The 12,713-nt window shown below is 35.6% G+C and overlaps 1 protein-coding gene across 1 annotated transcript; it reads right to left on the bottom strand.

The window, feature by feature from the left end:
• Positions 1 to 399: 399 nt before the first annotated feature.
• Positions 400 to 9,717, bottom strand: LOC127869697 (matrix-remodeling-associated protein 7-like; the record flags this gene model as incomplete). The annotated part of the gene is made up of 3 exons (XM_052412353.1): positions 400 to 2,438; positions 8,767 to 8,885; positions 9,579 to 9,717. Coding segments are annotated over 3 exons (405 nt in total), but the record flags the coding sequence as incomplete, so codon positions are not given.
• Between the last annotated feature and the right edge of the window lie 2,996 nt (positions 9,718 to 12,713).

The following is a 12,713-nucleotide window of genomic DNA, read 5'->3' as shown; positions in this document are numbered from 1 at the left end:
GATATATTTTTAATGGCCAAAAATACATAACTGATCGGTATTGTGCAGTGGAATGCTAAATTACACGTTGGATTTATGATTTTTTAATGTAAAGTATGAAAAACGCTAGAGACCGCAGGGAATCTGTGATTCATTTAGAATTTATCGTAAGTATGTCAGTGTTTACGATACAAGTACAATCTATAAAGATGACGCAACCGGTGTTAAAATGTAATAATCCAATTTTTTTTGCATGGAATGTGTACATTTTAAATCCGTTAATTCTTTAAAATGTGAAATTCCATATTTCATCACTAAATAGCACCATTTGACGTCGCTACTGCGGAGTGCGCAAGATTACCGGACACGCAAGATTACCGGACTTACCTTAACATCTTTGTTTGAAAAGCAAGAACTGGATACACTGAACAGAACACGTTTATTCAACAATGAAATATTTAACAGATCTGTTAACAACAACTTGTTAAGTGAACTACATATAAATACAACATTTCAGAAGGCCTTCCAAACAAATGATTTTTATGCATGTCATCATGCAATTCAATTTTATCTATGGTCCCAAACACAGAGCAACGCTTCTTCATAACTATAGTCACTAAACTCATTGTATATTGAATTGTAAGCTAGCCTCGTTCTGGGAAAACTGGACTTACTGCATGTGTTCAACGTGTAGTTCCAGATTAGCCTGTGCAGTCGGCAAGTCATGTTTAGTCTGAGACTATTGTTCCTTGTTAGCCTGTGCAGACTGCATAGGCTATTCTGGGATGACATTTTATGCACATGCATTTAGCCCATATTTCCTTGGCTCATACAATCTAGGCAATTACGTAGACAACGAAAATACAAAACAACCAAAGTTATGAAAATTACACCAACTTGTACAAACAATGAACAACATAACGAAACAACAATTTGATGACATGATGATCATGAGCCATATAACATGTTTACCTTAATTTTGCTGGATTAGATTTGGCAAAACAACATTCCTTCGAAACAAAAATTGGTCATCTGCTTAAGGTAATCGGAATTTCAAATTAAGCAATGACACGACTGTTGTTAAGTGTTTCTTTAAAGACTTTTTAGCCTTGATGCTGTCCATCATTTTTGTTGTTATGGAAATGCCTTTGTAAAGACTGTAACACATATAATAGGCCATTTAATTGTCACAAGAGTTTAAAACTCTTCATAGAAACGTTAAACACGAAAATAGTTAACATACATAGTACATAATTGGCACTACAATGAAAAAAATAAGACACCATCCCCATAACTTTGAAAATACAATGCTTCCCCACCCTCTGTAATGGCATGATGCATATGTAGGACTAGATTTATTCACTCACCCCATCAGTTGATATGTTTTTGTTTTTTTACATTTCATATATTATAAACATGATTGTGTCATGGTATGTTAAAATTTATCTCAAGTGTGAAAATGTTTCTCAGTCTGACGCCTAATTATTACTTGTTTATATGATTAATTGTGAAGTTGTCGGTCATAAATTGCTATCATATGTGGCAACACAAAATATTAACACAAATATATATTTAAATATGGCTTAGAACAACTTGTTATTTCCAACAATGCAGAGTAATGAAGGTTCTTCTTTACAGAGATGCAAATCTTCCAGATTAGTTTGGTAAATGCACACATGAAATTTGGAGACAAAAAAATGTTCAATTTAATAAAAGGGAAGTTTGAAAACAGTTAAAACCTTTCAGATTAAGCTAAAAAAAAGGGATTTTTAAAAACTCAGTCCCTGACATCTGAAAAATATAATTCTATAATATAGGTTTCATTTATTTGTGTATGCGGTAATTTCACATGTTTATTTGCGAGATGAAATGTTTATTCTGATTTATGAAAATTTTGTTTGATCATTTGCCCAGGCATAAAGCCCACATTAGTAATCTGAACCTCAAATATGAGCCTTGCCATGCGAAAATTGGTCTAATGTCAATATGCGGCTAGCATTTCTTCTGCGTATCTTCACAGTCTGGTCAGGAGCTACCCAGTCTGCTAATTAAACCACAAAATATAGCGTGACTTTACAATGGAAAGTGTAGCTCCAGAACAAACTGCGCAATTTGCATACGCTGGTCTGAAGCTACGATGGCCAAATATGGCATAAGAATCCTTTTCGCAAATGGTGGCTCATATGCCATTGCATTAGATGCCTGGCCAATCAAGTGTTGATACACAAAAATACAGGATATATATAATTCCTTATGACAGGCAGATGTGAGCTTTCTAGCTTGGCTGGTACTAAATATCATTGATGAAAAAGTTACAGATAAAGCCTCATCTGCTGTTGAAGATCGTCTTGTGTAGAATTGCCAAACTTGTCACCATGCTGCTCCATCAACTTGAAGATGTCTTCAATCTGTTTGCGCTTGACTTCTCTCTCCCTCTCTATGTCTTCAGCTGTCAGATTCTGTAATATCAAACAAGGCATTTTCTAGATTTTCACAAATTTGTTGTTGATATGTTTTGTAGTCTGGATGATGTTCTTCAAAGTCTGAGTATCCTTTTATGTTCTGCAGTTGTATAACTGATTAGTTAAGAAAAACTATTAAGAAACTCCTTTGCTCTGCACTTTGATTACTTGTTAGGTTTGTTATACTGCATGTTGTTCTCTGATGAGTTCTATTCACAACCTGTTATGCAGGGGTGTCCACAAAAACAAGAGCACCGCATAACGGGTGCCACGCTCGGCTGCGGGTGCAGTTTTGAATAAATGAAAACTTGTCAGAATTTTTTTAATATTTTTTTAGAGGTCACAGTGACCTTGACCTTTGACCTAGTGACCGCAAAATGGGTGTGGCATGTAGAACTCATCAAGGTGCATCTACATATGAAGTTTCAAAGTTGTAGGTGGAAGCACTTTGATTTTGGAGCCAATGTTAAGGTTTTAGCACGACGATGGCGGACAGCGAGCTGGCTATTACAATACCTCAGTTTTCTCGAATCTCCAAAAACAGCCAAGCTAAAAATCAAAATTCTTTAACTGAACTCTAAAATATACTCTTCTGACTTTTTTACTTGACCACAGATAAGTAAAATTTTAGGGTGTGAATATTATCAATTTATGTTAATGTTGAAAATAAATTTAAAAAAAAACAAGAGATGTGTTTGTCAGAAACACAATGCCCCCTATTGCACCGCTTTGAAATAAAATTTCAATAAATTATATAACAGGTTTAGAAATTATCTCCCTTTTAAAGCTTATTTCTTCCCTTGAATTGTATTTTTTAACTTTTGACCTTGAAGGATGACCTTGACCTTTCACCACTCAAAATGTGAAGCTCCATGAGATACACATGCATGACAATATCAAGTTGCTATCTTCAATATTGCAAAAGTTATGGCCAATCTTAAAGTTTTTGGACGTACAAACAAACAGACAGTTTGCTACCAATGACTGGGCGCCAAAGTGTAGGCTGCCAAAATTTGTGCTCTCATATTTCGGATTATTTTGAGAATACCAGTGACAGGAAAAAAGTGATTTTTGTCAGTGATATTCATTAACGTTTGACGGATGCAATACTTAATTTATCTTTTAAAAAAGATATGCTAAAAGTAGAATATTAGTAGAAACTATTTGATCTGTGTTAATATTTTGGGAATATTTTATCAACGGATTAATATATTTCCTGTGGTGAACACTTTCTCAACGGATTAATATTTTACCTGTGGTGATCACTTTCTAAACGGATTAACATACTTGCAATCACAATGTGTCTGATTAGCTATAATAGGGACCAATTATTGGATTTATCTGCAGTGTCGAGAAATCATACAATACCAAACAAAGGAACGTTAACCATTTTAAAGCAACACAATCTTTTGTAATATAGAGGTACCCGAGGCGGTAGAGATCAAGAGTTACGTGTATGGGACACAAATAGTGGAGTAAATTTAAATAATCTACAAAGTTTACCATCACAAATTCCAACTGTAACATCTTTGAAAAGACACAGCACACAAAACATTTCAGATGCAAACTTAACCAACCTCTCATACCCCAAGAAATGCAATACACTAAATGGTCTAAACGAAAAAATATCTTGCCTTACATTAAACTGTGATTCTGTTGTCAGAAACAAAGATGTTTTGATTGGTCAATATCTGAGAGAAGAAAAAATCGACTTTGCCGTATTCACAGAAACCTGGTTCTCAGATGAAAAGCAACACCAAATAGATACCTCAGACTTTAATCAAAATGGTTACACAATGAGTACTGTAAATCGTTCAAATAGAACAGGCGGCGGAGTGGCTTTAACTTGTCGGACTGTGGTTACTGTACGAAAAGTGTCAAGTAGTAATACCCAGACATTTGAACATGGTATATGGAAACTGATTCTCAAAAACATTACAATTAATGTAATTGGCGTTTACATTGGGGACTGAACATCAATTTTTAACAGAATTTTTCGAATTCATGGAGGACATTGTTCCCAACTATTCAAATCTTATGGTTCTTGGAGATTTCAACTTGCATGTCAACACAACTAACAGTGTTGTGACTGAATTATAGAATTCTCTTGTAGCAATTATGGGTTTGGAACAACATGTTAATTTCAGCACACACACAGAGGGAAATACACTCGACCTAGTAATCTCTGAGGCTACAAATGGTATTGAAATCAATTCGTGTGAACCAGGCCCTCTCTTTTCGGACCATTGTGTAGTTAAAGTCGTTACCAAAGTACAAAACGAAAATATCAAGAGTCAAACAATAAAATTTCGAAATTTTAAAAACATAGACCACTCAGCATTTACTAACGACCTCAATGAAATGTCAATTACAGCAGACAAAGTAGACACTTTTGTAGAGCAATTTGAAGATGAAATCTGTAGAATTCTTGATAAACACGCTCCATACATTGAGAAAAACAAAATCTGTCGTGCACCAAAACCATGGTTTAATGAAAACATTCTTGAACTAAAACGCAAAACACGCAAACTGGAACGCATGTGGAGAAAATACAAACAACCAGACCAATATGAACTTTTCAAAAATGCCAGAAATAAATACACTTTCGAGTTGAATGCAGAGAAGCAACGATCGCTTAGTCAAAAAGCAATTGATTTTCACGGAGATTCTAAAAAACTCTACAAGTTTGTATCAGAATTAACAGGAAAAAATACTGATAACCCTATGCCGAAAGGTGAAAGCGACACCGCGATAGCTGAAAATTTTGCCGATCACTTCCTGGATAAAATTAACAAAATTCGAGATGCCCTTGCAAGTTTCGAAAAAATTCACACCCGATCACAAGGAAGTGCCATGTTTCGGTATGTTCGAGGAGCTAACCCAAGATGAAGTGAAAAAGATCATCAATCATCTTCAAACAAAATCATGCGAACTAGATGCATTGCCAACAAGAGTACTAAAATCATTTTTAAACGAGTAACTACCGTTCGTGACAAAATTGGTTAATCTCTCTCTGAGTCAAGGAGTTTTTCCTTCAAAATTTAAACAGGCAATAGTAAGACCACTTCTTAAGAAAATTGGACTAGACCTGAGTTATGCCAACTATAGACTAGTGAGCAACTTATCATTTCTATCGAAAGTGATTGAAAAGGCTGCTCTGTTTAGACTCAATATACACGTAAATGAAAACAATCTCCTTCCAAAAAATTAGTCAGCATACAGACAATTCCATTCTTGTGAATCTGCTTTACTTAGACTAGTCAATGATATACTCGAAGGTATGGAAGAACAAGAGGTTACAGCACTTATCGCCATTGATTTGAGTGCTGCCTTCGATACAGTTATCATGACATTCTACTAGACGTGTTGCAAAAACAATACGGTGCATGTGGCACGGCACTAAACTGGATACTCGTATCTTCGTCCAAGAAGCTGTCGCATAAGTGTTCATTCAGCTTTATCGGCGGCACGTTCTTTGGAGTGTAGTGTCCCCCAGTGTAGTTGTCTTGGTCCATGGCTCTACCTGACGTACGCTGGAACACTGTTTGATGTCGTTCCTCCCTCCATCACAGTCTACGGTTTTGCAGACGACCACACCGCAAACAAGCGATTCAAACCTACATCTTCTTCTGTTGAAAGAACTGCCATTCAAGAACTTGAACGTTGGCACTCGTTATTAACAACTGGATGAACGAGAATAAACTGAAAATGAACGCATCAAAAACGGAATTCATCATGTTCGGTAGTAGACCCCAATTTAATAAATGTCAATCTAAAGAAATAGATATTGCTGGTGACACTGTTAAAGCAGAAAAATGCATACGGTATTTGGGTGCATATTTAGACGAAACACTAAATTTTAAAGAGCACATCAAAATTAAGTGCCGTACAGCCATGTACAACTACCTTAAAATCAAAAACATAAGGAAATACTTAACAAAGAAGCAACAGAAATACTCGTTTTGTCTTTGGTAATATCCCATCTAGATTATTGTAATCTCATCTTGTATGGAACAGCTCAATGCGAAATAAACAAAATGCAACGTATCCAAAACATGTGTGCCAAATTGGTACTCGGCCGACAGAAATATGACAGTTCAAAAGATGCCTTGTATGAACTACACTGGCTACCAGAAAAGGCTAGGATAACATTCAAATTACTGAACTTCATGTATAATTGTTCTGTTGGTAACGCGCCAAAATACCTTACAGAACTTTTAAAGAAAAAGTACCAGCACGTAACCTACGATCTACCGTCTCGTATGACGGATGTTATGATGTGAAACGCACAAAGAGAAAAACTTTCATGGACAGGAGTTTCGGAGTTGTTGGTCCGAAACTGTGGAATGACCTTCCATCAAGCATCCGGACTTCCGCATCAATAAACATTTTCAAAAGGAATTTGAAAACATTTCTCTTCAGAGACTTTTACAACCTTTTTTAATTTGAATACCTGTGATTTAAAAAAATAATCGAGACTCAGTTGTACGGGCTCTATTTGTCACTAGGACTCATAGGACCAAGCAATAAAAGAATGTGCGGGCTTCTTTGCTTGAAAAGGATATTTATTGTACAAGTGACTGGTAACCAAGAATCATTAGGGCTTCTTTGCTCAATGATTGAATTACATAAACCAGCTGTCTTTAGTAATGCTTAGGCCTTCTTGTTGTTGTCTATAGTCACACTGTAATTTTAACCTTCAAGTTGTGTCTTGTAGTCACACTTGGTCAGTCTATTTGGACTTGTAGTCACAATAGTTCAAATAAGGTTAAAACCCAAAAGAAGTGTCCTTAAGTATGACAGGTGACCGGTAGCTGTGAGATCCGACAGCCAGAGTGCAGAAATATCCTTTTAAGTATCCTTTAGTTAATGAAAAACAGTATGTCTTTATGTTGCCAAATATTTGCTCATATTATCATTATAATTATAATCTTAACTCTATTTATATCAATGTATAACATAATATTTCACATTTACTGTGTTTAAATAGTGTAGCGGTATTGTTTTATTGCTTAAGTTCCCTTACAGCATTCTTATTTATATCACACATTTTAAGATCATTAATCCTTTAATTAATGCTGCATAATATTATCAATACCTCTTATTTTTTATCAATTTTATGTACATATATATGTTTTGTACAATGCCATTGAATATAATTATATAAATAGGCGTTTCATCAAATTAGCAAGTTTTCAAGTTTTTTCAAGTTTTCAGTTCAAATGCTATATGCCACCATACCGGGGGCATAATTAGTATTATAAAATACTCATAGCTCTACATTTAAAAAATACTGCCAAATGTCTTCTTGTACCATTTTTTTACAACCAGGTTTTTTTTGTTGTTTTTTTTAATGAAATTATACAGCATTAAAAAAATTATTTTTTTTAAATAAATATCAATGAAATTTTGCCATGGACAGGTACACAACACGCATTTAATATTTCAACACTTCTTAATGGTTTTACAATTGGTCATCTTGCGTCAGCACGATTTACCCAAATACTCATAATTTTGACTCATAATGGCATGTTTTACGATGATATGAGGTGACATATAATGTTAGGTTAGGGTTTGTTTAGGGTTAGGTTAGGGTTAAGGTTAACAGAAAATATTTATTTTTAGCTAGACTATTATATATGAAATATATATAGTGGAGCTATCCTACTCACCCCGGTGTCAGCGTTTGCGTTGGCGTGCAAATGTTAAAGTATGCGTACCACCCCTAATATTTCCTATGTCCTTTGACATATTGGTTTTATATTTTGCATACTTCTTTACCAACATGACCCAATCTATAAACAAGAGCAGAAAAACTGTATCAAGCATTTTGACAGAATGATTGCAACTTTTATACTTAGAAGATGCATATTATTGATAAATCTATGTTAAAATTTGTGTACCACCTCAAATATTTTTCTATGTCCTTTGACATATTGCTTTCATATTTTGCATACTTCTTCACAACATGATCCCAATCTATAAACAAGAGCAGACAACTGTATCAAGCATTTTGACAGAATTATGGCCCCTTTTATACTTAGATAATTGAACATTTTGCTTTAAATTGCCATAACCTCTTTATTTATGATCACATTTGATTCATACTTTGACAAAACAACACTTAGCTCTTGTTAATTCTTAAGATACCACTTTTTTTTAAATATTGCTTCACTGATTAAAAAAAGTCCAAAAATATGGAAAAACATGCCACGATGTGTCAAAGTTATGAGTATTTTGGTGTATTTTGAGCGTATTTAGGTAAATCATGCCACCTGTCTTCTTGAGTCTGTCTTGATCAGTTTTGCCTTTTGCATATTGATACCTCAGTGAGCTTTTTCTCTGTCGCACGCTGTCTGGCCTTCTTGACCTCACTCTGAATGTGTTCACAGTACTGCTTAGGGTCCCTGGCTGGTTCCCCTCCAGCTCCACTGTCCGGCAACACTGGAAATGATATCACAGAACAATGGATGTGTGTGGAAACACTGAGTTTCAAAAGGGTGCAGGATGTAGTGTACTGTACCATAATCTAAGCATACCAGTACCAAAGAATACCAATGTACTGATGTTTAGTTGGCCTAATGCAAGCATTTGCTCTCCCACTCTGGTGTGTTACTACGGTCAGTGGATTTTAATTTATTGCCGCCTGGTGTGTATAATATGCTTGGCGTGTTTATACACACTATAAATACACAATTTTGACAGATATTTAACAGGAATTAAATAAATCTTTGAAGGTGTATCGTTTATTGTTTGATTGCTTGTATAAATACAGAAATTTTGTTACTCGTTTTCTTTAGGCTTAACTGCTTGATATGCGGTAACCTGAAGATAATTAGAGCTGTTATATTTTTGTGATTATTTATACCAGATAACATTTGCTTCGGCTCACAAAATTTATTAAAATGCCATCTTTAAGCCAGGATTCAAGTTCACGTTATAAAAGCCTTTACCAGTTGTAACTACCCTGGGACCAGTTAGTGCTGGAGTCGGATTATTTCAACTAGTTAAATCAGCTAACACAATTTTAATTTGTGCATAACCATCAAATATTAAATTTTGATCATTTTTTTATTTTCAATATGATATCTAATGCAATACCCTTTAATTATAACAAATCGAACATTTAATTCTCACCAGATGCAGAAAAATCTTCAATGACGTCATCATCAAAAGCTTTTTTGTCTGCTGTCTGCCCAGAATCGTCCTTTTTCGTTTCAACAGTTTTTGGGTCACCTGCGTCTCCAAATGCGGAAAATGTTGCGAAGCGAATAAGTTACTGAAACTATTAAACCAACATGGTTATTGGAACAGCCACGTTGAGAAACATGATCGTCGATTTTTGAGAGAAAATCCATTTTTGTAACGAATGTAAATAATTTTCAGTGCAATGAAAATAGTTCGCTGTAAAAGCAGCAAGACTACTCGTCTGCCACTAACGCGAGACGAGTTAACGAATGACGTCAAGTGCACCTGCACAAACAGTAGATTGGTTACCTCCCCGTATCTATCGCATACTCTCTACATTCTATACATAAATGGTGACGTCACTACGTTATTGTCAGTAAGCCCGGTTGTGACACAATGATACTCTCTATATAGGGATCGATACAGGGCTAATTTTACCGGTCCAAATTGGACGGTTATTTTTAGAAACATTTTCAGGGAAGTAATCCAGTTGTACCATTTCCGGTTTATTTTTCCCGAACTTTTTGACATCTGACAGGTAAGAATAAAGCTCGTTCTACTCAAATAAGATTCATAATCTTACGGTTATATTCAACGGGGGACCAGTTAACACAAACAGTTCAGACACCGCCCAATAATGGTTCATTCTATACATAGATGGTGACGTCACTACGTTTATAAGTTCAGACCGGCATTGTGTACACAACGTAGTGACGTCACCATCTATGTATAGAATGGTCAGACCGGTGTGTACACAATGCCCAATGGTTGGCAAAGAGTGGAGGTCATCCCCGGAGGTCATCACTTTCTATGTAAAAGTATTTAAAAAATCATAAATTATACTCGCAATAATTTAATGTTTTAATATAGATCTAAATACAAATATATAGTTCCATTTCAAACTAACTCATTCGAACAGGTGTATGCAATGAATCACTTCAGCATTAGTATTGTATTGTTTTGCTTTCATAGTGATATTTTATTCTTCATTCATCATTGTTGTATTTTCATTTCCTAAATTTATGTACTTACCTGAATATGTACTTTAGGATTCTATCTCGGCCCGAAAATAACTCGCTATACGGTAGGCGCCGCATAATAGACGACTACCGGAAATAAACAACTTTCGCGCATGCGTATCGTAGTTTCCTCTCCACACGACTCATGCTCGAATCACTTTCTTCTCGGCGCCTTCGAAGGCGTTTGTTACTCGCTATTTTTCAGCATGGCTGAAGTGTTTGTTAAAAATAATAATATCGTTCTCCGTTTGTGGATAACGAGGAAGAAGATATGGGACACAGTGACGTGAGTAATAACACAGTGTCTGGCAAGCAGAAAAAAAAGACGTTCCAAAGTAGACTTATTAGAGGAACGTTTGACGAGAAATACGGTAAACTTGAAAATACTTTACAAATATTGTTGCATTGTTGCAATGCCAGTCACAAAGACATGGTAATTCAACGCAGGGGAATGGCAAAAGCCCCAATTATGACCAGGGGAGTGATAAAAGCCCCAATTTTGAAGAGAGGACTGGTCAAAGTTCCACAAGTAATCGTCAAGATGACGTACTTTCCATTCATCCTGCTTCCTCTGAACATTTTTCGTTGTCTGATTCAGAAGAAGAAGACACAGAGCACAGTGCTAGTGTACGCAGGTGTTTGAAAGACATTTTTGGAGAAGATGCATGTTTGAAAAAAGATGCACAAAAGCCAACTGGCATTTGCTTAGAAAATTCGCAGAAAGAAATTTTGGAACAAAGCTATCGGTCTAAAACACCAAATAATGTAACAGCATTTTCTGAAGAGTGCAAAGATTTATTTCCAGTTGATGAAGACACTGAACATTTTTTACGTGTACCTACATTGGACGATATTGTAGACACGTGTCTAACAAAGAAGTTTGGTTCTAGAGCTTCATTCGCTAAACATGGAACTTTTCTGTTCTCACAACCAAACAAAATGGTGGAGAAGACCGCATACAGAGGACAGCAAAGTGTCTACATGGGTATTGTTACACAGATGTACATGCAGCAAGCTCTTGCAATGTTAATGGACATGGTTACAGATAAACCAGACATTGAGAAAAAAGTGAAGGACATTTTGCTTTATCCACACGAAGTCTAGATCAATTGGTAGAGCAGGAGCATTTTTTCATATCATTCGTAGACAAGTCACAATGAGCGAGACTTCTTTATATGAACTTGATGATTCAAGGACAATCAGTAACCTACCTTGAGAGGGGACGGGGTGTTTGGTGAAGAATTGGAAAAGACTCTAACAAAAGAAAGACAAAAGAAAAACACTTGAAGAGTTATTGCCAGAAAAATTGCAAAAGAAGGAAACATATAAGAGGAAAGCCAGTGAACAGAACAGAACAGCAAACATCTGTCAAAAGACAATATGTAAAGACAAATACAAGAATGGGTGTTCAGCAAATGAATACAATAGAGCGCCACCTACATTTCGCATTCCAAAATACAATGCGGAACCACGAAGTACTTTTCGAACAGAGCACAGAGCTGGTGGCTCGAGAGGTCGGGGCAACTATGCAGCCAATAACAGACCAAGGGCTACAGTTGCCAAGGTTAGTAAACAATGACCAGTCAGGTTTGTTAATTGCGACCGGAGATACCAGTAGGGGACAGATTAACTCATTTTCAAAAAAATTGGCAGTTGATTACAACAGACAAATGGGTTTTATCAATTATAAAAGAGGGTTACAAATTGGAATTCATAAAGAAACCAATTTTTCAGGGTATAAAAACAAACTCATGTCAGTATCGAAAACGAACATATTATGCAGGAAGAAATAGATTCTTTAATGCAAAAAAATGCTATAGAAATCGTACCGAAAACAAATTGGACGACAGGTTTTTACAGTACTCTATTTTTAGTCAAGAAAAAAGACAGGAGATTTAAGACCAGTCATAAATCTAAAACCTCTAAATCGGTACCTCCGAAAGCAACATTTCAAGATGGACACATTGACAAAAGTGTTAAATCTAGTTCAAAAGAACGATTGGGCGATATCTTTCGACTTAAAAGACGCTTATTTTCACATAGGCATATTCAAGAAACACAGAAA

Source organism: Dreissena polymorpha, chromosome 2 (genome assembly GCF_020536995.1).
Source record: "Dreissena polymorpha isolate Duluth1 chromosome 2, UMN_Dpol_1.0, whole genome shotgun sequence".
Taxonomy (NCBI): domain Eukaryota; kingdom Metazoa; phylum Mollusca; class Bivalvia; order Myida; family Dreissenidae; genus Dreissena; species Dreissena polymorpha.
This window is presented reverse-complemented; position numbering and strand designations above follow the sequence as displayed.